Source organism: Rutilus rutilus (genome assembly GCF_951802725.1).
Source record: "Rutilus rutilus genome assembly, chromosome: 1".
Taxonomy (NCBI): Eukaryota; Metazoa; Chordata; class Actinopteri; order Cypriniformes; family Leuciscidae; genus Rutilus; species Rutilus rutilus.
Genome location: NC_140209.1, coordinates 29,580,192 through 29,606,986, shown reverse-complemented (window position 1 = coordinate 29,606,986; position 26,795 = coordinate 29,580,192). Strand labels below are relative to the sequence as shown.

The 26,795-nt window shown below is 39.7% G+C and overlaps 1 protein-coding gene across 1 annotated transcript in view; it reads left to right on the top strand.

Annotated features, from left to right (window-relative positions):
* The window catches only part of glis2b (GLIS family zinc finger 2b), a 45,219-nt gene extending 18,446 nt beyond the window's left edge, over positions 1–26,773 (top strand). Inside the window, exons 2-7 of the mRNA XM_084388423.1 lie at positions 12,247–12,463; positions 12,540–12,670; positions 19,612–19,794; positions 19,877–20,010; positions 20,873–20,991; positions 21,066–26,773. Coding sequence (XP_084244549.1) covers positions 12,274–12,463; positions 12,540–12,670; positions 19,612–19,794; positions 19,877–20,010; positions 20,873–20,991; positions 21,066–21,784 — 1,476 coding nt within the window. The 5' untranslated portion in view covers positions 12,247–12,273 and the 3' untranslated portion in view covers positions 21,785–26,773. The remainder of the gene's footprint in view (positions 1–12,246; positions 12,464–12,539; positions 12,671–19,611; positions 19,795–19,876; positions 20,011–20,872; positions 20,992–21,065) is intronic.
* Positions 26,774–26,795: the final 22 nt, after the last annotated feature.

The following is a 26,795-nucleotide window of genomic DNA, read 5'->3' as shown; positions in this document are numbered from 1 at the left end:
GGCTTGATTTTGTCCATTGGGAATTGATTGGATGGTTGTGGTTTGCTATTGGTGGATCTCATGTGAGTGACAGGTTGCCCCACCCTCAGTCACTCCAGTAAACATCATCAGAGAAGAGATGAGCTGCATAGAGGGAGCGGAAGATATTTTGATTCAAGATTGTGGGCAAAAAACCCCAACAATGATGTTCACTGATAAATCATTTATAATAACTACTACAATATTCCATAAAAAAAAAAGAAAAGAAAAAAGAACTGTCAGTTTTGACTTCATGGTGACTTTAAAGTCAGTACTCAGCTATGAGAGTCTAATATAAAAGTTCCCTGCTGCTTGGAAGGCGCTTACGCTTCTTTTGCCAAATCCAAAGATCTAAACCCCACGTCGTCCCACAATACCTCGTTTCCTTGGGCTATACATGCCCTCACAAAAATGTATGGAACAACGCCCTAAAAACACGTCAGACGCTCCACAAACATATGTCCTAAATCCAAATACTGATTCAAATACAAATACAAAACATTAAACCTCGTCTGTATATATCTTATAGCAAAATGTTTACAATGAAACTCCACGTGGAGTAATTGAGTCAAGAATTATTATGATGTTTAAAGCTGGTTTGAAACATGAGCTTAGGAGACAAAGTGTGACTGTTCCAGACGGGGGGAAATGATAGGACAGGCAGTAATACAGAACAGCATGTAGCAGAGCTGTTATATCTTGTGACTGACACAAAAACCCTGAGCGTGACCCTTCCTCCACCCCTGAGCTCAGACCCCCGAGTCAAGTCAGGTCAGCTTGTGTTTCATAATCCCACCCTCGCCTGTGTTTACTGCGGGAACGATAAATGCAGCGTGTAAAACCGTCAAAACTGCTCCTGCTCCTCACACGCGACTCGAGTCCTCCAGTGACGTTTAGTCTGCTGGGGAATAAACAAACACGCATCAGGAGAGCAACATTAAATCAAAACTGACTGTATTTACCCCCTCTTGAAGATTCTGTTTTCTTTTACTGTCATTCTTCTGTGGAATGCAAAAGGAGAATTTAGAATGTTTACAAATATCCCTTTCAAAGCCCGTTCATAAAAAAACAAGACCTAAAAATGGCCATACTATTCATGATTATATACTATTCATAATCTTTTCAAAATATAATAACTTGCTCCGCCTCTAAAACTTTTCGGATGATGTCACAAATCCCTCTTACTTTTTAAACCCCTGCCCTATGAACACCTGACTTGTTTAACCACCTGTCTGGTATGCCACACCCACTTTTCCACAATCCAATCAATTCCTGAAGAATAAATAAAAGCTCCGCCCTACATTTTGTCTCATTTACAAATCCAGTTGACTGGAAAATATAGCCAAATGTTGAAGTATGGATTACAAACAGCACGTCATGAGGATTTGAAAGTCGGCATGAAATGAATATCGGCCCTCTATTTTATAAACGCATGTTTTGGATCGTATTATGAACAGTTCATACATTTCATTGTTTTTGGCCTAGTAACATTTAATCAAAATGACACAACTGAATATTCCATCTGTTTTCAGTGAGTTATGATAGACACAGAAGCTGAGAGAATTGTTATGATGTTAAATCAATTCGCTTTATAAGTCATCATACTTTTCATTGTCTGTCGACACCATAACAACATCACAGTGAATTTAGGAGATCATTTGGTTGGCATAAGTGGTGTTTAATCGCTTCTTTTTTGGTCCTTTTGGGTCTTTCTGGGTCTTTCCCAGGTCGTGCTCCCTTCCTACGCGCAGTTCTCTCTGTTTTTCCCTCCCTCATTCCCAACCCTCTGTGAGGAATTCCTTAATGTCTGAGATTTCTGGCCGTGAGCCATCAATAGGCTGGCAAGAAGCTTCCTGTTGCAGTCCTTCACTTCGCCTGCTTCTCTCCGCTCCAAAACCTAGTGAGCTCCCTAACTAGACAGCTTTTTAAGGCATCATATGCATGCTCCCAATGGGAAGGATATAAGCAAAACTATTATGCTGTCTAATAAGATGACTCATTTTGAGCTAATTTTAGGGCAGCATTGCATGCATCTTTGGCAATCTCAGAATGCGTTGCTACAAGCTCTATATATAGACTAAATACACTTAGTTAATTCAATGCTAAAGGTATTTTATTTTTACCCAATAATTGTACGCAGTATTTTCATTTTTAAATGATTATCACGGTATTGTGTTACAAATAAGCTAATGGAAACTCACTATCAAATATTTTGTGTGCTTCATACTAAGAGTGGTAATTTGTGTGGCTGTGAAGCTGCTGTGTAAAGTTGTCATTATCTTTCAGTATCTGGCACAATCTCAAGACCGCCACATTCAGTTGCTCCTCATCTATCCTGCGAAAGACACCTAATGCAGGGTAAATAGTACATTCTTACCACAATCTGACTAACTTTACCTAGTATTTGAGCAGCCGCTACAAGAAAGAAACTTTAATTTGCTAAAGTGGTTTTGTCGGTCTAAGCTAGCCACCAGGCTAGTTTCATCTACACAAACTGGTAACTTGTCAGCTGGTCATGCTAAGAGACCCGTTAAAACAGCTGAACAACAGACTAGCCATGTTGAGATAGCAGAAAACCACGTTAGCTTGGTTAAAACTGGTCTTGTTTTATTTCTTTTAGAGCAGGCTACTGCTGGTTAGCTTAGCAACATGCTAACATTAATCTACAGATGACTGCAGGGATGATGTATTTTTGTAGGGCAAAACTTGGAAACGAGTTAGCATTTTAGCATGTATGGTTCCAATCAGTTAATGAGTTTTTGGGTAAATGCCTGAAATAAGGTCTGTGGTGAACAAAAGCTCCAGATATTTTGACGTTTTATTCTATGACATAAAATACATCACTGTGAATACAGAGGTTGTCGAAACATCATCAGTTGAACAGGGAAATTCATCTTACTCACTAGTTTGTCTTCATTGTGTTTACGATCACGCTCTTGCAAACTATTCTAACACAAACTTTCAGAGGAAATGTTTTATAAATAAAGGCTGAAAGAGTTGTCGGAAGCATAGTGATGTTGACAAGTCATAAGCCCATGCATATGTAGTTAATAGACAGCAAGCTCATTGCGCTGTGTTTTGCATCTTGTATCTCTCCTCTTCTCCTCTTCTCCTCCTTTTTTCCCTTACTCTCACACTTTTTTAGAAGTCGGCCCACTTTCGCTGCCTGGCAGCCTTCCCCGCTGACGCTCGCCTCAGATCCTTCCAGGATTTATGTGGCTCTCTCCTCACCATTTTTCCTTCCTTCATCCATTATCGGTTTCTCCCTCCCTCTCCATTTTGGGTTATTACATAACGTCGTGTACGTTTCTCAAAGGCTTTTTTTTTTTTACAGGAAGACACTTGAAACGGGGCACACAGCTCTGCACTGGCGGGAGCTCCTTTGAGGAAAACAGATCGATTGGCGTGTTTTGTAAAAATAAGGAGGTGGGGAGAGAAAAGGGGCCATCCGTTTGTGCACCCTGTGAACTGTAAGGAGAAGAACACTTTCAGGGTGGGAGAGAGATGATGGGAAAACAGCAGGGGTGGGAGAAGAAAATCTAAGGAGGGAGATGGAGAGAGAGAGAGAGAGAGAGAGAGAGAGAGAGAGGGGCCCTGTGGAGGCGGAGTGGAAACTGAGGTTTTCCTGTCTGAGAAGGCGGCTGGCTGAAGGTGGAGGGGCGGCAGGAAAAAATCTCTCAGCTTCGGGACTCTGTGTTATGTGTGCGAGCCATGGGGAGGAGGGGTGGACCGACGCATACTATGGTTTGGGTGTGTGTGCGTCAGGAGAGGTGGGGTCAGTCTGCCTCAGGGAAGGTCAGGAATGGAGAGAGACAAATATGGTTAAAGCGATACAATTAAAGGTTACTCAAGGGGTTCTCCGCAGCTAACACCTTTTTGGCTGTATAAGGCTGTTCAATGGCTCTTTTTGTTTCATTATAGGTTCTTCAGATTAGTGTGTTGGAAAACGGGTTTCAAAGTGCAAGTTTTTTAAAAACGGTACAGTTATGTCTGCATGAAAACTACAAAACTACAATTTGTGAAAAAGGTGACGTTATGCGCATGTGTATTATGTGTTTAGTCTATAGGCGCGTTGTTTCTTTACAAAGTGACATCGCCATCTACTGGCCTGGTATGATAATACAGCGTTTTTAGTAACGTTTTGACAACGTTGTCCTCTCTACACTTAAAGTTTTAGTACATCGGTGTAGTGTAAACGTACCCTCAGAGTATAGACATTTATTGTTAAATAATTCATTATATGTATCATAACTAGTGCTGGACAGCGATTTGTCGAATTATTAATCGTTGCCCAGCCCTAAAAATCTGCAAAGAAAAAGGCAACTTTAAAAATGCCTCACAGATGTGGAGTGATTCATCAACCCACAAATATTTTTGCTGCATGTTCAGGGGTTTGTTGGAGCCCTGTTAGTGGCCACATTAAACCCTCAAGCCAGACCATCTAGCAGGTCTAGACACAGCCCTTCAGGTGCGGGACATCTTTGAGAAAAAGAAAACTTTTAACGAAGAGCATTTTTTTTTGCAGTGGTGTTGAATTTCAGCAGGTTTCATCACCTGCAGGTGGTCTCTCATGAACACCCATGGGGAACTCATGATTGCGGACACATCCAGATGACTAAAAAACACGACCAGCTGACCGCCTGCGTTTAACAACCAACATTTCAACCAGCTGGCCACATGCTCATTAACTCCAGCCAAAATGCAGCGGTACTAATGCCAATGCAGACATGGAATTAGTGTGTGGGTAGCCTTATGAATACAGATCAAATCCAAACACTTCTCCACCAAATTACACGCATAATGATTCAGTTGCTGGGAATTTCAGAGCGGTTTCTTTTTTTAATATAAATGCTCTTTAAAATAGCTTTGACTATTCTGTATGCCATATTAAGTTGATATATGGTGTCCTAAAGGAGTGACCCTAGCCGTAACTCTTGGGTCACAAAAATTAAAGAATTGAAGATGCATTAATATCGCAAATGCATTAAAACCAATGCTGTCTTTATGTACTATATACATGAGGGAGGGTGAACCGGGGTCCTTGGCCACCTGCAAGGCCGTTTTTGTTGTGTATTATTGTGACAGTGAAGAGAGAATGTAGCTCAAACAAGTTTTTACATGTTTTTGTGATATTAGAAACCTCATTCAAGGTTTTTGGATGTCGGAATGTGAGCCGATGTCTGGTTTGTGTGTGTTTGTCAGGGTAAAAGAGCTCTCCTGCGGACGACCTCCCAGGGCCAGAGCGCTGGGGATATAGAATTACACCCACAGTTCCGTACAAAGGAACTGGTGCTCAAAAACACATGCGTTTCACACTCACACCCAACAGCTGGCTCTTAAAACACACAATCGCACACCAGCCGCCATTCACCAATGAGTGCAGCTATCAGCCAGGCGCAAGGCCTCTTGGGAAATTCATACTTATGAGTTCCAAATTGCAGTTACAACATGATGTGCGTTTTGGTTGGAACAAAATGAACTTGCTTGGCAATTTCATATTTTTTGAAAGATTTTTTGCACTAATGCAACAAAACTAAGAGCAATGTGTGTATATTTAATGCACAATTGGTGCTTTATTATTCAATCCGTATTGCCGTAGAGAATTATGGGACATGTAGTTTGGTCACGTAGGCTTATAACCTCATCGTAGAGGTCAGTGCGGGATGGATTTTTCAATACGTTCCCACAAGATCCCGCAAAAATATGTTAGATTTGATACCGCTTCCAAGCAAAACTTTCACGTTTTGCACCATTCCCGGCCACAAAAGCCTTAAGGAAGAGGTCCACGCTGATTTTTCAGTCCCAGTCCGGTTCAGATTCTGTCTCGTTTCAGTGTCTGTAGGCTATTTTTTCCAATTTCCACACACACGATGCTTTAGATCTCCATTTACAGACTTCTGCGTGCTGTTATTATTAGATAATTATATTTACTAGTCATTTCTTTCTCCCAATTCCTGCGCAAATATCAGTATCTTCCCTCCCACATCCAAAACTTGTCCTGCACCGCACTCTGTTGCGTTGTGGGATTGCAGACCTCTACCTTCATCGCTATATAAAAAAACTTTACAAGCTAAACCAGTGATATTTTAGTACTATTTATATACTGTTACAGTATTTATTAATATGTTGAATTAGCTTTTGTTTTTACATTGTTTTCAATTTAATTTTAGTTTAATATTAGATAATTTTATGATGTGCTTTTGCCATTTCTACTTAGCTTTAATTTATAATTTTCGTTTTGTTTTTAGTAATCTTAGTACACTTAAACCTGTTTATTTCAGTTTGTAGGAAACATTTCGAATTTTCTTAAGCTTTTCCTTCTAATATTTGTCATTTTTATTTCAATATTTCAATATAGATTTAATTTATATTTAAGGTTTACTAGTTGCCAAGCCAAAATTTCTAGTTTTTGTTTTCCGTTTAATATTTATTTTCTATTCCAGCTTTATCGCATTATTTTTTTGTAGTTGTAGTTGACAACAACACTGAGCTGAACACTATATTCACAATTACAGCTTCTGACAAAAAACTTCCCACTGGTAATGTAGTTGTAGTGTGCTTAACTCTCAAAAATGTCCATTCGACCTGACCCGAAAGCAGAAACAGATCCCGCAGAGCGCGCCGTGACCTGTGGCGGGCTGAAATCTTGGGTTAATTAGAGGTTTGACCTCAGAGAGCTGGTGAAACCCATACCCTCTCGTTGACCCTGTCTTATCCTGACCCCGTCCGTTGCCCATATCACCCCTACCCAGGAAATGGCAGATTTGGTGACTTCTGTAGGGGGGCGAAATGGTCCGGTCGCGAGGCCCGTGGCCACCGGGGTCACAGCGGAGGCACAAACATTTCATTCAGCGCCGCACCATGTGGAACCCAGCGTCCCGCTCCAAACGCTCTCCTTCAGTGTTTACTCTGCAGGGGAGAGGAACGAGGGGGTGGCAGGACACAGACAATGCTGCCTTTTAAAGCCCTGCCAAGCCCACGGTGGGGTGGGGAAGTCTGCATGGGGCAGAGCCTCCCAAAAACTTCACATTCAAGCGCTACCGCTTGGCTCCGTGTCTCACCACTGAACCTCCTCGGCCAAAGTTAACCCGGCCGTTTCCCTGCGACTCTTTAGTTAGTTCAGAGGTTTTCTGAGGTGAACAAAGAAATGCAGTGTTTATGTATGATGTAGACATAACAAAACCTGCAATGTATAAAGCTTGAAAGATATAGCTTAGCATCTAAGGCTAATATTTACCTTCTCCAGTCAGCACATGTGCACTGCAAGAGAAACAAAGTCAAGGCGACACGATGCTTTAACAAACTATTTGTTTTGCCCATTTAAATGAGATAATTATCGTCTTGTTCAGCCAATAAATTCTTATCAAGGCAAATACAGGCTTACCGGTAGCAAAGACATTTATGTTACAAAAGATTGCTGTTCTTTCAACACTGTTTGGAGAAATGTTTCTTGAGCATCAAATCATTATATTAGTATGATTTCTGAAGGATCATGTGACACTGGAGTAATGATGCTGAAAATTCAGATTTGATAAGGAATAAATTACTTTTTACAATATTCACATAGAAAACAGTTATATCTAATACATCACAGTTACTGTTATATGCGACTGTTTTTTGTGTGATTTATTATTGTATTTTTGATCAAATAAATGCAGTCTTGGTGAGCATAAGAGACATCTTTCAAAACCATTTAAAAATGGACAAACTTCAATTCATGCCTCAAACGGCAAAAAAATCGAATTCTTAACAAATATTTTTGTCCTATTTTTCAGATAAAATATTTGTATTCTATTCTGTTTTTCTTCACTTGCTTCAAGTATAAACAAGTATAAAACAAATGGAAAAAATCTGCTAGTAAAAGTAAATTTATCTTATTTTTACAAAAGTGTACAAACAAACAAATACGCTTACACTTCATTTTCAATTACATAGTTACATTGTACTAACTCAAATAAGTACAGAGTAATATTAATAAACTATATGTACTTACTATAGAGTTAGGTTTAGGGTCAATTACTTGTAATTATGCATAATTTACTGTTATTACTATAGTAAGTACATGTTTGTAACGTATAACTACCAAAAATAATAATAAAAATGAGTCTTATTGTAATTCATTTAATTTTTGCAGTTGAAGAATACTGTAAATACATAAAGCCAATTTGTTCAGACTCTGATAAACTAGTTGGGACAACATTTGGGGGAAGTACTGTTAGTCTAACATGTTTTTATGCAAGCAAAAGTGTGTCTCAAAAAACCAAATATGCCAGATGAAATGCTTTTATCATCCCTTCTTATACAAAAGATTGCATTTGTGTAGCGAACCGGTTGATCTTTAACTGGGATGTGGCTGATCCAGGCATGAAGAACGTATGTTTGTTAGGTGTTTATGAAGCTGTATGATAAAGCACTATAAATCTGTAGCCTGTGAAAAAGTACACAACCCCGACCCGTCTAATTCCTCAGAGCCATTTATCACCTGGTACCTTTCAGCAGAAAAACCAAACCACTTCCCCCTCCTCATCAAGAATCTTCTCTTAAACGGTTGGATCGTACCACTGTGAGGGGGGTCGGACGTGGACGGTTTGGGGGGATAATTAAAATAAGGAAGAGATGATTTATTGCAGCTGGCCTTAGGCATGGACTAGTAATGGTTTACACATGGAGCCGGATCCAGTGTGAGGAGCTCTTTTGTTTTGGAAACTTCTGACCGAACCATGTGGGAGCTCTGGAATCATGGTGGAAGCTACTGTAGTTGGTATTGAACATTAGTTTTCATTGTGAATGTTATCCCTGTATGATGTTTTTAGGCACATTTTAGTGTACTGAAGAATGGCAATGTCAGAATATACTCATTTAGCAACAGGTTTGCGCAAAAAAACAACAGAAAGACGTTGAATTTGCCAAAATGTTTATATCGTACTGACCAAAATCACTTGAACATACATACAATTTCCAGACTTATGGAGTATGAAGTTCCCTGGAGGTCTTCCCTTCTTCTGCTGGTCCAGCTTGAATCAAACACACCTGAAGCAGCTGATCAAGGTCTTTGAGTTCACTGGAAATTAAATGATACATTTGTATTACATTCCTGGTTCTATTGTTCACAATTCATCAGTGCACGTTATTTAGTAATAAATTAGTGTTCACCTTCATAACCTTAAATCCATAACCTTAAATGTCCACAATGCCTGTAAATGTTCAACCACCTGAAAAACACTGACACTTCAAATCCTACTGGATTAAATCAAGTCCCTACCAATACGTTTTTTCTTGTTAAATGTTCCGATTCGTTCAGAAATATGTGTTTGTGAATGCTGTTTTTAGATTCTGACTGGAAGCTCTGAGTACATAATAGAGTCGAGCTACACAGAGTGAGTTTTTAACCGCTGCATTGAGACACAATTATGTGAAAATCATTAACTAAACCCTTAACATGCCACACATATCACATCTCTAACCGCACACCAGTCTGAGATAGCGCCGCACGGGTAACCTCTCCGCTTCAGGACTCTTGCAAAAAACACCAGACGGCTGGAGATACTACAGATTGCACATTAACTCCTGCCGTGACGCAACCTGTTTATTCTTGTGACCAATCAGCGTTTTCTTTTTTTCCCAAGCAAGTCGTTGCCTGTCTGTTTCTTTGGCATGCCATCAAAGACCCAAAAAATGGAGCGTTTGAGAACATTTCCGAGGACACCGATCATTTCAGGACGCAGTTCGGGGTCAGAAGATGTTGCGCGAGTGTGTGTGTGGGGCGGAAGACACAGTTCTGGTTGATAATGCTGCTCTGTGTGTGCGGTTATCTGCTGATTATTGGTCCTGTCGACTGGGTTGTTGAACTCGGTCACCCGCTGCCTTGACCTCGCTGACCTTCCTCATGTTGGCACAAGCTAAACCCTCTCAAAGAGCCATTCAGCATGACTGGACGCATGTTATATATGTCAGACAAAAAGAGATGTGAAACTGTGGTTAAAGGTGGAGCTTTGTGAATGTTGTATTTCACATGGAGACGGGAGGAATGTGGAAGCAGTAATGGGTGTAATTGCCAGTGTGCTTTGTGAGGACAGTTTGAGGTGGGGGGGAATGAGGGGAAGTAGCTAATTGTGTGAGGAGATCGGGGATGGTTTTTTAGAGGGGCTGAATGTGTGTTTGTGGTGTTTAGAGAGACATTGAGCAAGAGGGACAAAACTTTCTTGCAAAGTATGAATGTCTCTGGTGAAATTCAGGACGCTTGTGTGTGTTTGTGTTTATACAGCTGTATACCACTCACACTATTTCTGCACTACAGTGTATAGTACACGCACTACGCAGAGTTTAGTACACTAGAGTAGTCTCTCATGTTCACCAAGGCTGCATTTATTTGATCAAAAGTACAGTAAAATTATAAAATATTATAATTTAAACCTCTGGTGCTCTTCGCATTTCGGTCAAAATTCACCAATTTTTTTTTTATTATTTAAATGAAATTAATTTACTATATTTTATTTAATATTTTGTATTTTTAGGGGATTTTATGGTACTAAATTATATTTACGCTGTATTTATTATCCATTTATTCACTTTTTGAGCATAGACCTGAAAATTAAATTTCCAACTTAAACTGTCATAATTCTTGAATGGTTTAGAGCCCAGACTTAGGCCTATGCTTGATCTCTTTTCAAAGATGACACTTGGCAGATTATTGTGAAAAGTTTAAAAAAGTGAAGTTTAAAAAAGTGACAGAATTTTACATTGATTGTTGTGAAAAATGCCCAAAAATGTTATTTTCAATTTGAATCTGAAATATATCAAAAACATGTTTTACTCTAAAACTGGAATAAAATCAAATCCACAAATCTATACAAGTTGTGTTCCAAATTTGAGTTTGGTATCTCAAAAAAATGAGCTATCAATAAGATTTTGTTTGGCGGCAGTACCAAAAGTTTCCACAAGATGAAATTCGTCTCCCATTCATTTCCAATGCGGTCATTTTTGACCGTTAGGAGCACAAGTGTGACTATTTTTTTTTTTCAGGACCATTTAACCTTTTCGATTCATCTCCATGCTTTTTTTGTGTGTGTTCACATACCAAGTGCCAAAACCTTTACCAAGTTTCGTACCATTCTGATGAATTCCATTCCGAAAAAAATTTGTTTAAAGACCGAAGAGCACCAGAGGGTTAAAATAACTTTTTTTCTATGTAAATATATTGTAAAATGTAATTGAAGAAACATGTATGAATATTATCAATGTTAAAAACAGTTGTGCTGCTTCATATTTTTGTGGAAACTGATACATGTTTTCAGGATTCTTTGATTAATAGAAAGTTCAAAAGAACAGCAGAAATCTTGTTTAACATTATAAATGTCTTTACTGTTACTTTTGATCAATTTAATGTATACTGGCTGAATACTTTCTGACCCAGACTTTTGAGTGATAGTGTATGATCAAAATATTTATTTTCACATAAGAACATTTTAGTAAATAAAAATTTGGATGATCAGACAGTTAATTATGTCTAGTAATTATGACGGCACAGGTCCTTAACGCAATCGGTTGACAATTACAGTTAACTACACGGCACAAGCTGATTGGTTCCTGTCGCACATGCAGCCAATGAGCTTGCCGCTCAACATTTAAATAGTTGGTCAGTGTTTGCTGTAGCAAAGTTTTCAGCACGCCTTCAGAGTTCCTCTGAAACCCTCCACCTTCCCCAGCTCCACCTGTATAGATCTGCTCTATGGGTGATTTCATAGATGCTATTTGTACAGTATGTCTTGCTCACAGCATGTCATGTATTTATTGGCAGTAGCAAGTCCTGTACTTGATCTGCAGCAGCAGCAATATCAGCAGAGTAGCACATCTATTCTCCCAAGACTAAATACATTAACATTATTAGCCATTACCATGCTAAACTCTTCCGATAGTTGTTATCAGTACATCCTTAACTTTCTATTTTTAGGGATTTAAAAGTTTTGATGCTCATATCTGACATTAAACCATACTACATTTAAAAAGTAGAGATGCCTCTACAACTGTCACCAAAATTCACAAAACAACCTTCCCATCTGAATGATAACCATTACACCTACCCTTATGGAGCACTTCTGGATTCATGAAAATCATGATGGTATTATGAATGCAACAACTCTGCTCACTGCTCTCATGCAACAAATGTCCTACTGTTACAGGATTCGTTTAAATTCTCACCTAAATTGCTCTCTGTGTCTGCCTGTAAAGGTTTCAGGCTCCGGTCCGCATGCTGTCATGCTGTCCTTAGATGAGCCACTGGACCTGAAGGTGCCCAGGGGGCGTGTCGGTGGGCGGGACAGAGGCACCATGTCTCCGCCCACTCTCACTCCCTCTCCCATACACGCCAGGGGGGCCGGGCAGCTGCGGATGGCAGACGACGGTACCGCAGTCATCATTCCAGCGTCTCCTGCCTCCCCACACACAGGTAAACACAGAGAGATTCTGTATAATATGACATAAAATATAATTGCAGTGAGTATAACAGAGATGTGTGTTTGCAGGTGTCCTGCAGGACAAGTCCGAGACCCCCACACCGCCCGCCGTGGACCTCAGCATGTCCCCGTCCTCCCGCAACACCGCCTGCTCTCCGGATCTTTCCAACGGGAACGGGTCAGCTCACATTTTCCATGGGGTAAGTCGACAACGCTAGGGAAGAGCACAACATGGCTACTCAAGTCTAAATATACTAGTACTATTAATGCAAGCAAAACCTTAGCTTCAGTTGCAGACCATTTGAAAAGATGACTTCATAGGTTTTTAACAAGGCTTGACTTTTTGTCCAGTTAAAATAAAATTCAAGATCAAAATTATCTTAAAAATAAGACGCAACACTGCTTCAGATAAGACTTTTTACAGAATGTATCTTTAAAGGCAGGGTAGGTAGGATTTATTAAAAATTAAAGATCCAAATTTGTTAAAACTTTCTATATATATCAATACATAATTAAAATGTAAGAACTCTGAAAAAAAGAGTATAAAAATCAAGTGACTCTAGACCGTTTAATCTGTATTAAACACAGCTCATTATTTCGATTCGGGACGAATCAAAGGATTGGCTTAGGCGACTGTCACTCTCTCGCAACCATGGCAACCACCCTTTTGCCACACAGCACCTGCCCACTTGCGCGCGACCGTTTGATTTGAGGAGTGCGAGAGGCACGGAACCTGATCACACCTCCGTCCAGTAGATGGCGGTAATGCACTATGTTTGCAAGCTGCCAATAAAATCTATCGAAGAAGAAGAAGAAGGCACTGAACCTAGGAATACCAAAACAATGGCAGAGAAAGAGCAATCTAAAGTGACATGATGTCACTGCATGCTCCTTTCCCTCCGCTTGTCTCAGGTAAATAGGCCTTTTCAGAATGTTTGTAAACAATAGGCGCCGATCACTTCCGGGTGGCAGAACGCGAGCGGCTTCCACTGACTAACTGAAGAGATCCAGCCGGCGACTGCAACAGTAACAGTTAAAAACATTGTTGTTGATCAAAGTTGAAACGATGATGAAAACGTGTTGTGTTTGGGGTTGCGCTGCCAGATATACAGCAAAAGGTGTAGGGTTTTATCGATTTCCTGTGGGTGAGGAGGTTATAGCAACTGACCGTGAGACTCACGCAATTGTATGAGGCGCCACGTAGGATTTAAATCAAACTTCGCTTATCAATACATACATAACACACGTGCATATACACCTATAAATTACCCGCATATACATATACTATTGGATGTTCAAAATACATATGAAATAGCCTACACGTGCACACTAATATGAAATTCATAGCAATGTTAGTAATAAATGCATACACTTGTGAATATTGTATATAAACTTGACGCACGCATAAATACTCGCATACATAGCCTACACAACTAAAGCATGCATCCACGTTTTATTTTGTATGCGCGAGTGTTTTTTGGATGTGTATGCGCATCGAGTTTATATGAATGTGCGTCTGTGCGAGTGTTTATAGGTGTGTCTGCGTGCTGCGAGTGTGTATGTGCGAGACGAGTGTTTATAGGTGTATATGCATGGAAGTTTAAGTATTTATAGGTGTATGCGTGCGTCAAGTTTATATGTAGCCTATATGCAAGTTATTCACAAGCATTCATTACTAACATAATATGTATTGGTATGGATTTCATATTAGTGTGCACGAGTATTTCAAATATGTATTTTGAACATCCAATAAATGTATATGCGAGTAATTTATAATTGTATTGTGTTATGTATGTATTGATAAGCGAAGTTTGATTTAAATCCTACGTGGCGCCTCATACAATTGTCACTTTTCACACGCTCTCACTACACATCCATTTTCTCACGCAACTTACCTAAATGTATATTCCTCATACATAATATCGACCAATCAGTGTTTTTCAACCGCGCAAAGGTCGATATAACAGCTGGAGAACAATTGTCACATAACATTTACCTCAGGAAAGCCATTTAATTACCATGATAGGCTATATAGCACGTTATTTTGGCTAGAAAAAAGAGCTATAGAGAGTATTTTGCTAATTATGTGTAGGCCTACTATATTACATATTTATCATATTTTTTACTTATATCATTAAACACAGTTGTTATTATGATTAAAAAAATGCATTATATTTAAAGGCAGGGTAGGTAGAAATGGTCTAAAAATTTTATTTTTCAAATTTGTTTAAACTTTATGTACATATCAATACATAATTAAAATGTAAGTACTCTGAAAAAGAAAGTATCAAAATCGAGTGTCTGTAGACCTCTCACGACTGTTTTAAAGACATCTCATTATTTCCATTCACTCCACCCCCTCATTTCTGTGCTTCTTCCAAAGCCACGCCCCCAAAACACATGAACGCGCGACTCCAACCGCTGAGCTAGAGGACGCATTATACGACAATTCACCATGACGTCACAACAGTAATAGACGTTCTTCCCACTGATCTATATAGAATGACTGGATAGCTCATGACGTCATGAACAGTGAAGCCACCGCGCCGCCATATTGGTATTCCCTCGTGAGCTCATGCGTTCTATTGAATCAATAGGAAATTTTATGATTTGACTGAAAAAACATTGCCTAACGAGACACCGTTTTAAAATATAAAGTCTCCCTGCACATTTTTATAACGCAAACACTCTTAGCAGGGTAGGTAGGAATTTTATAAAATACTTTTTTCCAAATTTGTTTAAACTTTCTATATATATCAATACATAATTAAAATGTAAGTACTCTGAAAAAAAGAGTATAAAAATCGCGTGACTCTAGACCGTTTAATCTGTGTTAAACACAGCTCATTATTTCCATTCGGGACGAAACAAAGGATTGGCTTAGGCAACTGTCACTCTCTCTCGCAACCATAGCAACCACCCTTTTGCCACGGGATCTGCCCACTTGCGCGCGTTTGATTTGAGGAATTCAAAAGGCACGGAACCTAGGAGCAAAACAATGGCAGAGAAAGAGCAATCAAAATTCACATTACCAGCAAACAAGGCTAAAAAAGGAAGACAAAAGGACATTTTACAAACCTACGTTTTGCATGTGCTTCTGCATGCACTTTTCCAGTCACAACACCGCAATCAGAGGAGGACGCGCTGAAAACTGTAATGCTGTTCTCTTCCTTCATAACTCGTACTGAGAAGGTTTGAGTTGCAGAGGAATTTGTGACTGTTTCACATGTTCAACCACATCAAAGTTTCGTAATTAGTAAGTCCGTGCTTTTTCTCTTTTTGTTCTTATGTGCTGAAGGGCTGCTGTGCCTTGGTGAAACGGTGTTTGTAGCCTACGTGAAGAGCTCTTTTCCAAAACGCCATAAACCTAAAAAGCTGCCTCAAAGAACCAGCAAAAGTAATGATTATGAATATGTAAAATATTGCAATAAGACATTTTAATTGTTTATTAATTTCTGTGTCGGCTGCAAAGGTGAAATTGACGATAGGCTATTGACTCGCGATCTTCGCAGTAGTGAACGCACCGGAGAAATGCACATTTATTACATAGTTTTATTTTATTTTTGGATGGTTTTGTTTAGAACCAGATTTCTGTAAATATATTTCACATTTTTTAGGCCTGTGAGGCGAGGTGATGATATAATCTCCAGTTCAAGCACCTTATGTTGTGATTGATATATTTACTTTTATGTAATAAATCCAGGAAATTGGTTAATGAAAAAAATATTAAAATTAAGATACAATTAAAACAAAACGAAATTCGTTTTAAAGAAAGGCTTTGTGCTTTCTGTTTTGAGGTCTCTGTGAAAGTTTGAAAGTCTTTTAGTGCGCTTTCAGAGCGCTCGCGTCCATAATGGAGAACTGTCACGTAATATTGTTTTTCCTCATAAATGCAAGACTTTTTTAAAAAGACAAACCATACATTTTTGAAAAAATAAAAAAGATGGATTCATAGCGTTTTGGGGAAAAAAATGGATGGATTTATAGCGTTTTGAAAATATATATATTTTTTTTTACTTTGAATTGATCATCAACAATATTGTTGTTTGATTTAATAATCACTGTTGCAAGAGATACCTAGTTCCGTTTTTCTTTTCTTTTTTAGTGAGTGGAAAAAGTAGGGGCTACCTCAGATTCTGTTTAGTTAGCTCGGATCCTTTATTGTTTTTTATTTTTCTAAAGCCTACAATAATAGGTCAAATGCAGCAAGTCAAAAGACCAACTGGACCTTCTTTGCCAGTTTGCACACATTTCTTTGAAGGATGGCAAAAATATCGCCTGAATATCGATATCGAGATATTGGGAAAAAATATCGAGATATTCATTTTTGTCAATATCTCCCACCCCTACATGCAGAACACCATATATGTTATGAATCTTACACGAAATTCATCTTCATCACAATGTAACTGATGGTAATGGAAAAACGTGTATCAATGCAACCTGTTTTTAGCTTTGCCTTATAGATATAACTACCTCGTTAGCGAATCAAAAAATATATATTTTAAACTTTACCAATATCAATATGCTAGCTTGATAGTGAGTACTAAAATACATCTTATTTGTTTATATTCATAATGATAAAGTTAGATTTTTTTATTACATGTGATTCGGACATGATGTCACTACATGCACTGTGCTCCTTCCTCTCCGCTCGTCTCAGGTAAATAATGCGTCTTCCAGCTCAGCGGTCGGAGTCGCACGTTCATGTGTTTTGGGGGCGTGGCTTTGGAAGGAGCCCAGAAGGGAGGGGGTGGAGTGAATGGAAATAATGAGCTGTCTTTAAAACAGTCGTGAGAGGTCTACAGACACTCGATTTTTATACTTTCTTTTTCAGAGTACTTACATTTTAATTATGTATTGATATATAAATAAAGTTTAAACAAATTTGGAAAAGAAGTTTTTTAGACAATTCCTACCTACCCTACCTTTAATACAAGTTAAAAGTTTAAAAGTGACAGCAAAGACATGTATACCATTACAAAAGACTTTCTTTATCAAAGAATACTGAAATCATGCTTTCCACAAAAATATTAAGCAGCAGTGAAATATATTCAAATAAAAAAATAGGTATTTTAAATTGTAATAATATCTTACAATATTACTATTTTAATGTATTTTCGTCAGAAAAAAATCTGCCAGTACATTAAGAAAAAAATACATGTTTTAAAATAAGTGATCTTCATATGCAATCTTACATGTGTCTTGTTTTAAGGATTTGTAGATGTTTTAACAGTTTTTTTTTTTTTGCTGTGTCCCTTTAAGTGTACTATAATTAGCTTTAGACTAGGTTTACTACTTCTTAAATGAGATATCTTGCTCATTAAGCAAATCAGCAGAGGTGAGGAGCAGCATTAGAGACTAAGAAGCAGCCAAAGACTCAGTTCTGATGGTGATTCGATTTGGGTCATTAGCATTAAAGCGCATTACATGCACCGGCCCGTCCTCCACCTCCCTTCGACAGAGACATTCAGATATGTTACCCTCGTTGACCCAGATGTGGTGTTGTTTCTTATCAAATGCCCCCTGTGTCCCTTCACAAAAGTGTCTCTCTTTCTCTGTCCGTGGGGCTGACGGCTGGGACACAAGGTTAAATCAGATTTACAGGGAGGTACAGCCACACAGAGCTCTTTCTGCTTAATTCAATTCACTCAAAATTGAATTGGGAACGAGATGCATGGCTTTTTGTGCCTATGTGTGTCTCCGATGCCTGCCACCCCTCCTTCAAGCCAATGGATGAACAGTGGCCAGGTCTTAGATGATGGCACCACCGAAGAGCAGAGCAATCAGCCTCATTTTACACAATTCTCCATGCACATTTCTCACATAGCCAAAACCTTCCCAGACAGCAACGACACTGTTCTGCAGTCAAAGTCCTCATTGTTTCTCCTTTAATTAACCCTTCCTAAGCATCACTATTACTATTGCTCACATGTAGGGTGAGAAATATGAACACATCCCTACACTAAGCATTAAGCTTTGCCAACTCATATAGCACGTTTGTGCCATAAGCTGTTTCCATCCAAAGTTGCAAACTTAACTTGTGCGCAAAATTGGAATATCGCATAAAACATTTGCAAATAAAGCTGAAGAGAACAAAATCATCAGGTCCTGAAGGCGGCACTTCCCTGGTCTCAAGAGGGGCACTAGCAACAGATGCTAGAGACTCTGGTCTTTAGCGTCCTTGTTAACGCGCCCGCCTCCCATGTCAGAGATGTCGGTTCGAATCCCTCAGAGCGGGTCGAGTAAAACCATTTACAATTGGTGCCGTGACCCAAATGGGAGTGAGGTTTAGGGGGGAGTGAGAGCTGTTTGGGTAAACCTCACTCCCCTGATTTCAAGAGGCACTAGCAACAGACGCTAGAGACTGCGGTATTTAATGTCCTTGTTAGCGTGCCTGCCTCCCATGCCAGAGACGCCAGTTCGAATCCCACTCATAGTGGGTCGAGTAGGACCGGTTACATATACATAGTTACACTGCAGACTCACTTTCACTTGTATCCAAGGTAAATCATCACCACTGTCATCCCGTACATGTGTTGAACTAAGGATGTCGGCTAATATCATGAGCTAAAACGCATGCACAGGTTACTTACCTTCCTGAATAAGGGCGCACACAAGTCCAAGTTGCTTTCACATTCACACGATCGAGCCACAGTTCGAGTGTAACCGATCTCAGACCACCTCCTACAGGTAGTCTTGGGTTCGGTACCCCAGGGCTCTCCCGGGTCCGCATGACAGCTTTCACATTACCAGTTTTTAATGCGAACCGTGCGCTGTTTCAAACTAAACTGCCAGTGTAAAAGCACCCTATGGGAGCAATTGTGCAAAACAAAGCTCTATGTATTATTCTGTAGTATTGGTGGTTTGCCATCTCGCTTCTCTCAATAAAGTCTAAAATTTGTGGTTGAGCATAGTGTTCAGATCAGCACAGCTGGGGGCAGAAACACGAGGACAATGCGCTGCCACATCCAGCAAAACGCTCTTAAGAGTCTCCTGCTGTGAGGACAATTACAGAACACGGACCTCCTGTAGCTCCTGTTACTGTCAGTTTAACAACTATTGCTAGATTCACTGTCCTGCTTTAAAAAAGATAAAGAGGCTTGAATTATGTTTGCCTTTTCTCGCTTGGTTCCCGCAGGACTCGGCTCATATCCGTTACGTGGAGGGAGGAGCCACATCTCAAGCGTTTCAGTTCTTTGTGCCCATTGGAGGAGGAGGAGGGCTTCACCTGCCTTCCTCCATGTTCATTCGGCAGCCCAGGGACACAAGAGCTTCTCCAGACCTCTCCGCAGATGAACAGCTGGCCTGTCGCTGGAGGAAGGTGAGAAATTGAAGCAGTTCAACGCAGATGCTAAAGTGTATTTTTCACCTGAGCTCATTGTGCATTATTTTTCATGTCACAGTGCCACCTGCTTTTTGACTCCTTGCAAGACCTGGTGGATCATGTCAACGACTTCCATGTGAAGCCTGAGAAGGATTCTGGGTACTGCTGCCACTGGGAGGGGTGTGCACGCAAAGGACGGGGATTCAACGCCAGGTGTGTAGCTTTACCCTATACAACAGTAATCCAGTTTTCATTTCTTGATAATTGGTGAAGCTTTTATCATGATTTGTAGATCATTTATTAATACAGTAGAAATAAAACATTTAAATGAAAAACATTAAACAAACACTTTATATTATAAAACATGCTGAAAAATAAACAAACTGTTGTTGTTTCTAATGACAATTATATTTACATTTTAAACACCACATTTGCCTTTTAAATTATAAGATCACAAAGTAACCATTAATATTTAATAAACTAAAAAGTAACCATGAATATTCAAGAAACTAAAAGGAGCCATGCATATTTAAACTAAATGAACATTTAAATACACTAATATAAATGTTATATTTGCAAAAGTCAAATGGTCACTATAAGAAAGTGCAACTTGAGATGACAAGAGGAGCGCCAACTTCTCCTGCCACCAGGGCTGCTGCTGGCCAAATGGGTGTCCTACACAAATAAATCTGCATTCTGGGGGGTCTTTCATGCTGTTTGGTGCCCCCTTGGTAGTTGCAGGCTGAAAACTCTTCATATAGGGACTCGCCAACAGGCACCACACATTATACACCATACACAACGCTGCAAAAAAGTCCTATTCTTAATGAATATTTTTGTCTTATCAAATAACAATATCTGCAAAATCTTATTTTAGGGTTTTACAGAACAGCAGGTCAAAGATCAAGTCAAACTTCATTTTTGTGGTCTAATACAAGTCTTTTTTAGTTTTTTTAATACTAACCATATAAGCAATTTTTTAGGTTAATTTCCTTGGAAAGGAAAATGTTGCAACTGCAGCCACTTTCAAGTTTCACATAACACGTACCCTTAAGTCTAATGTCTGCCTCATTAGGTACAAGATGCTGATCCACATCCGCACTCACACCAATGAAAAACCTCACCGTTGTCCAACTTGCAACAAAAGTTTCTCCCGACTGGAGAACCTCAAGATTCACAACCGCTCACACACAGGTCAGTGCCAAGATAAAATGATAGATAGTACATGAAGATTGCATGACCTGGCTAACTTGGTGCTTGTATTTCAGGAGAGAAGCCCTACATCTGTCCTTACGAGGGCTGCAACAAGCGCTACTCCAATTCCAGTGACCGGTTCAAACACACACGCACACACTATGTGGACAAGCCCTACTACTGCAAGATGGTGGGCTGCTTGAAACGCTACACGGACCCCAGCTCCTTGAGGAAGCATATCAAGGCCCATGGGCACTTTGTAGCCCAGGATCAGGGAGGTCCGGGTGGGGTGGGGTCCTTGATGAAGCCAGGGCCGATCGCTGGGGTGGGGAAAGAATCTGAGCTGACTTACATCAGCGGGGCCCACATCATCATTCCTGGTGCTGCCGCTGCTCTTTTGGGTGGTCACGGTCTGCAGGGTCTTGGAGGCTCCCTCCCCTTGTCCCCCCTCAGTCCCCGCCCCTTGGACTTGAGCACGCTGGGCTGCCCGAGCTCCCCTTCAGCTGGGCTTGGGGGGACGCCCATTCTGTCCTTCAGCGGTTCCCCACTTGGCCTAGCCAAGTCACCATTGCTGTCTCATACCTTCTCATCTTCCACGCTGGGGTTGCCCATGGTTCCCATTTTGGGCTCGGAGCGCAGGGACCATGCCAAGGGCAAGACCAGGGGCGAGGAAGGCGAGGACGAGATCCACGGTGGCGTACTCAACCTGTCTACGGGAGTGTCTCACGACCCCCTGTCTTGGGTTGTCATCCCCTCTGGCCAGGTGGTGCTGAAGCCAGCTGTGGTCAACTGAGCATGACATTCCAGAAGAACGGCAGGGGAAGGGTGGGGGTCAGAGGTCAGAGGCAAGCCTGAGGGGGGGTTTCACAAAGCAAATTCATTTCTGCATGGAGGTGACGCCCTCTTCTTCAACTTTTAATACTACTTCAGTTCTAATTTCTACCTTTCAGACAGACACGGCTACCTGTTTCTTGTGGTAATAACGAGGAAACTAAAATCACCATAACAGTTTGGAAAGAGCCCAAACATTCACCTCCATTTCATTCTCAATCTGGCTTATTTTATTGCCAGGGGTTAGGGATATCAAATCCTGCTACGGGAGGGCCATCTTCCTGGAGAGTTTAGCTCCAACCTGCTCCAACACACCTGCTTGGAAGTTTCAAGTAATCCTGATGACCTAGATAAATTGGTCAGTTAATTCAGGTGTGTTTGATTATGGTTAGGGTTAAACCAGAGGTGGGCAATTATGGCCCTCAAGGTCCACAGTCCTGCAGATTTAGTTCCAACCCTAACCAAACACACCTGAACAACCTACACAAAAATTACAGTCAGGTGAGTTTGATCAGGGTTGGAGCTAATCTCTGCATGACAGTGGGCCTCAAGGGCCAAAGTTGCCCACCCTTGGTCCAAACTCTGCAGGAAGGTGGCCCTCCAGAAGCAGGATTGGACACCCCAAGTCTTATACACTTTGTTTTCTTTTTTATGAGAGCACTGATCTAAACAGCAGACTTGAGAATCTGTGCCCTTGCTTCAAGAGACAATTTCTGTGTATTTATGTGTAAGAGAAGCTTTTGGACGACAGTGTACGCAACACACTAAAGACACAAATGTATGTTTTTTTTTTTTTCAAGCCATTCCGTGCATTACAACAAGACCTCTAAGCTTAGCAAGCTAGAGATCTTTGAGGCTAACTCGTATGAGTTTGGTCAGGTTTGCAGAGAGGTCCTGAGGTCGTAGGTCAAACGAGAGCAGCTCGTTCACTTGCCAACAATCAGCATCTGTTGTACCCTTCAGACCAATCCTTTTCCTGGAATGGCACTTTCCTGCAGAATTTATCTCCAACACACCTGACTGGAAGTTCTAGTTATCCTAAAGACACTGAGTAGCTGGTTAAGGTGTGTTTAATTAGGGCTAGAGCTAAATTCTCCTGCAAGGTGGCCCTCCAGGAGCAGGATTGTACACTTGGTACCCTCCTGCTTCGGACTGTCCCAAGTCCCACCTCAGTCAGCAGGCACCATCTGCATCCCTTGCAAGTGAACTTCCTTAGCTCAATGCTATTGCAAGCTATATGACGAACCTTGCATTTGCTGCTAGCTGTGTCACTGCATTGTAAGCATACATCATTGAAGAAAAATAGACAAGTATGTACGACAATCTGTCCTCTGAGGAGGAGGAAATAGAAAACCTTGACTAGCTCTATTTTGCTGAATAAGAGAATTACAGACACAAGGCTCAGACTGACTGAGTTTTAAGTCATAGAAGGGCACAAACTCACCCAGCAGTCATGCTAACGCCCCATAGGACATGGCATTGTTGTAAATAGTGCCATCTTCTGGTCATCAAATGTACTGCACACTACTAGCTGAACAAAGGGCTAGATTTAACAGTATTATCCTGCTTTGCAGTATACTAGCTTGGCAGGGTAAAACGAAGAACTTTTGGCTGATGCAGAACAGAGGGATGTTTAAAATAACAGCTATCCACAACCCAATGAACACACTGACACTTGCAATACACCAATTTGGGTGTATCGCAACAGTTAAGGGCCTAGTTTGTTTAACAGAACTTTGCTTTCATAGTTTGTCCCATATTAAATCACTGTGCTAAAAATCTAAACGTATACCCAGCGATTGAAGTAGGGACTTAATAATAAAGTGCAGAAAACACTATTCAGGTGTCCAAAAGATAGCATTTTGATTTAAGACCCTTTCACATGACCCACATCAACTTTCTCCAATGGATCGAACTCTGTTGAGCAAAGCGTCAAGTTTCAGGGTAACTCCTGACGTCACATTGCACACATGTTCTAAGGCAACGCTCCAAGAACTACGGTTTCACATTTGACCCCATTTGCTTCAGATTTTCCTCAATTGCATGGTGTGTTATTTTGTGCATCATACAAACTGAAAATGAAAACTCTAAACTGATTCTGAGCAAATCTAGAAACATCAAGTTATACAACACAACCTTTAAGGCATGTCATGCCATTCAGAAAATAATCATATTATATATTCATATTCTACATGAATTAATAAATAGCAAAATCAACCTTCTGTGACACTATCTGCAATGTCCTGATGCTTGTGTTGAGAGGTGCATTGAATTCCTGAAGTGGGTCAAGTGAGAGAGACTTAGTGCAGTCATTGTCATCCTCCACTAATGATCAGCCTGTCGCCATCAAGACCTCATTCAGATTAAAATAACACTCTTGATAAAGTCTTCTCTCCTGAACTCAGGCATGTAACAGTCTTTGTCCTCTCTGTAACAGAGATGACATAGTTAAAGCATCCTTCAATAACAGCCATTATCCCCCCCATAGATTGCCAGAAAAAAATCAGTTTTAGAAAACAAACGAATGTAAAATCATTCCGACTGAAATAATCGCACTTCCTTAAAGCATGTACCCCCACCCCTACCCTCACCCTCCTCTCCAAACCATTTTTACACTCAAGAGTCTTATTCCATAATTATTTTGTTTTATTGTTTGTGGAAACTATACAATTAATGCTGTTTTGTTTTACTGACTTTTGTTTTTTGGACGTGACATTTCCTGATGTTGAAGTTGCTTTATGTCTTCGTTTCTGCTATCGCTACTCTATGTTCAGCTTTCTCCAGCTGATGAATTGAGAGGAAAGAGGGAGAAATGACAGGAGGAGGTGATAGATTAGATTGCAGGAAGGGTTTGAGTCAAAAACCCTCACATTTAAAACACGTGCAGTAATCGAACACTACCCTCTCAGGTTTGCAGAGCTTTGACATCCGTGTGCATTTAGGAGGAGTGCATTTATAAACCCTTGCGTCTTTCCAACAAGCTGGAAATCTCTTTGTCCACCTTCTCCTGCTCCCTCCCCTCATGTTGTTGTCTGGAGAAAGCTGATCCTGACACAGACCTGTTAAGGTCTACATCAATGTTCAATATCAGATAAGCTGTTTGAACCTTTAACCCTTTGAGCACTCTGAAGACAGACGCACTGTTTCTCACAGGAGACTCCAAAGGCCTCGATAAAATGATAGTGCGTTCCCGTTACTACAACTGTTTGTGAGAGACTTAAGCAATACATTCAATGGCAGGGATGACGTCATAGCTAGATATTCAAATTTAAATATTAAATGCAGTTAAACACAAATGATGTACAAAAAAATATATACACACGGTACATAAATTAAGCACCATATTAGAATAAATAAAAAATAAAATCAGCTCACAATAAAAGTAAAGAAGTTTGTCTGTTCCTAAAGTAAACTAATAATAGTTTCACAATTCTTGACGCAGAGATGCACAAAGGGTTAACAAAAAGACTATGGCCTGGAAAGGCCAGTATCCATTTGTATTTTTTTCCTTTTTTGCACATTTTTGTATATCAGTATTTTAATTTTTTTTTTCAAGTGCCTTTTATTATAGTTGAAATGTAGATGTAATACAGTATATGAAAATAAATATATATATAAATAAATAAAATTATATTTTTCCCAGCATCATGTTCTGAAGCCGAACATGCAGAATTTTAGAGCTGTAAAAGTCTCCAGTTGGTACAACATAGGTGTGTGTGCTCCTGTTTTAGAGGAATTTTATTACGATATTGATAAGGATGTCAATGAAAATAAAAGAAACAAATGTTTAATAAATTTGCATTTGACATATATATATATATAAATATTGTGTTTTGCTGCGTCTTTTTTGTTTGGGACATTCGTGTACAGAAAGCTGAAATGTTTACAGTATTAACTCAGACTAGGGTCTTAACTCACGACCTCAGATGAGACGTTGAGTATATATTTATATATACACGTGTTTTACAGTAATATGTGTCAAGCAACCAGCAAGGATAATCTAACATTCCCAAATTTCATTAATCAGTAAATGGCAACACTGTTGTATATTGCTTCACACTGACAGTATTTATGGTGCGACTCTTAACAATATTCCTGCTTGAGTGAACACAGCTGAAGTCTATGAGCAAGATGTTAAATGGCGATAACAAATTTAAAGAATGTTTCACAAGTACATCCACGACTAAAACATGAATGTGTCATCATGATAGGTGTAATAAAATCACTTACTAACCTTGTCTGGCCAATCTTTCATAGCTGGAAACAGATCCACTCAGTAAATTATTTCAGTTCATTCACCCACAACTGCTTTTTAAATCCAAAATGTTTTGACCTGAAGACTTCAAGTGTTGAATTACAGTGAAGATGACTTGTTTTACACAGTTTTAAATGACCTTTTGCGGTAAACTACATCAAGCCAGAAATGTTGTTGAAACAGCTCACCTTGTATTGAATCCAGATCATTCCGTTAAACATGAACAGATGGATGAATACATCATTTTATTCAGCAAGGATGCATTAAATTGATCAAAAGTGCCAGTAAAGACATTTATGAGGTTGCAAACGATTTCTATTTCAAATGCTGTTCTTTTGAACTTTCTATACATCAAAGAATCATGAAAAAAGTATAGCAGCACAACTGTTTTCAACATTGATAATAATCAGAAATGTTTCTTGAGCATCAAATCATCATATCAGAATGATTTCTGAAGGATCATGTGACACTGAATACTGGAGTGATGATGCAAAAAATTCAGCTTTGATCACAGGAATAAATTAAGATAAATTACAAGAAAAAAGGTCAATTGTAATATTTCACAATATTACTGTTTTACTGTATTTTTGATCAAATAAATGCAGCCTTGGTGAGCATACGAGGCTTCTTTCAAAAACATACAATTTTACGGCCCCCAAACTTTTGAACAGTAGTGTACATATTTTAATACGTTGAAAAGTCCTGGAAGTCCAACAAA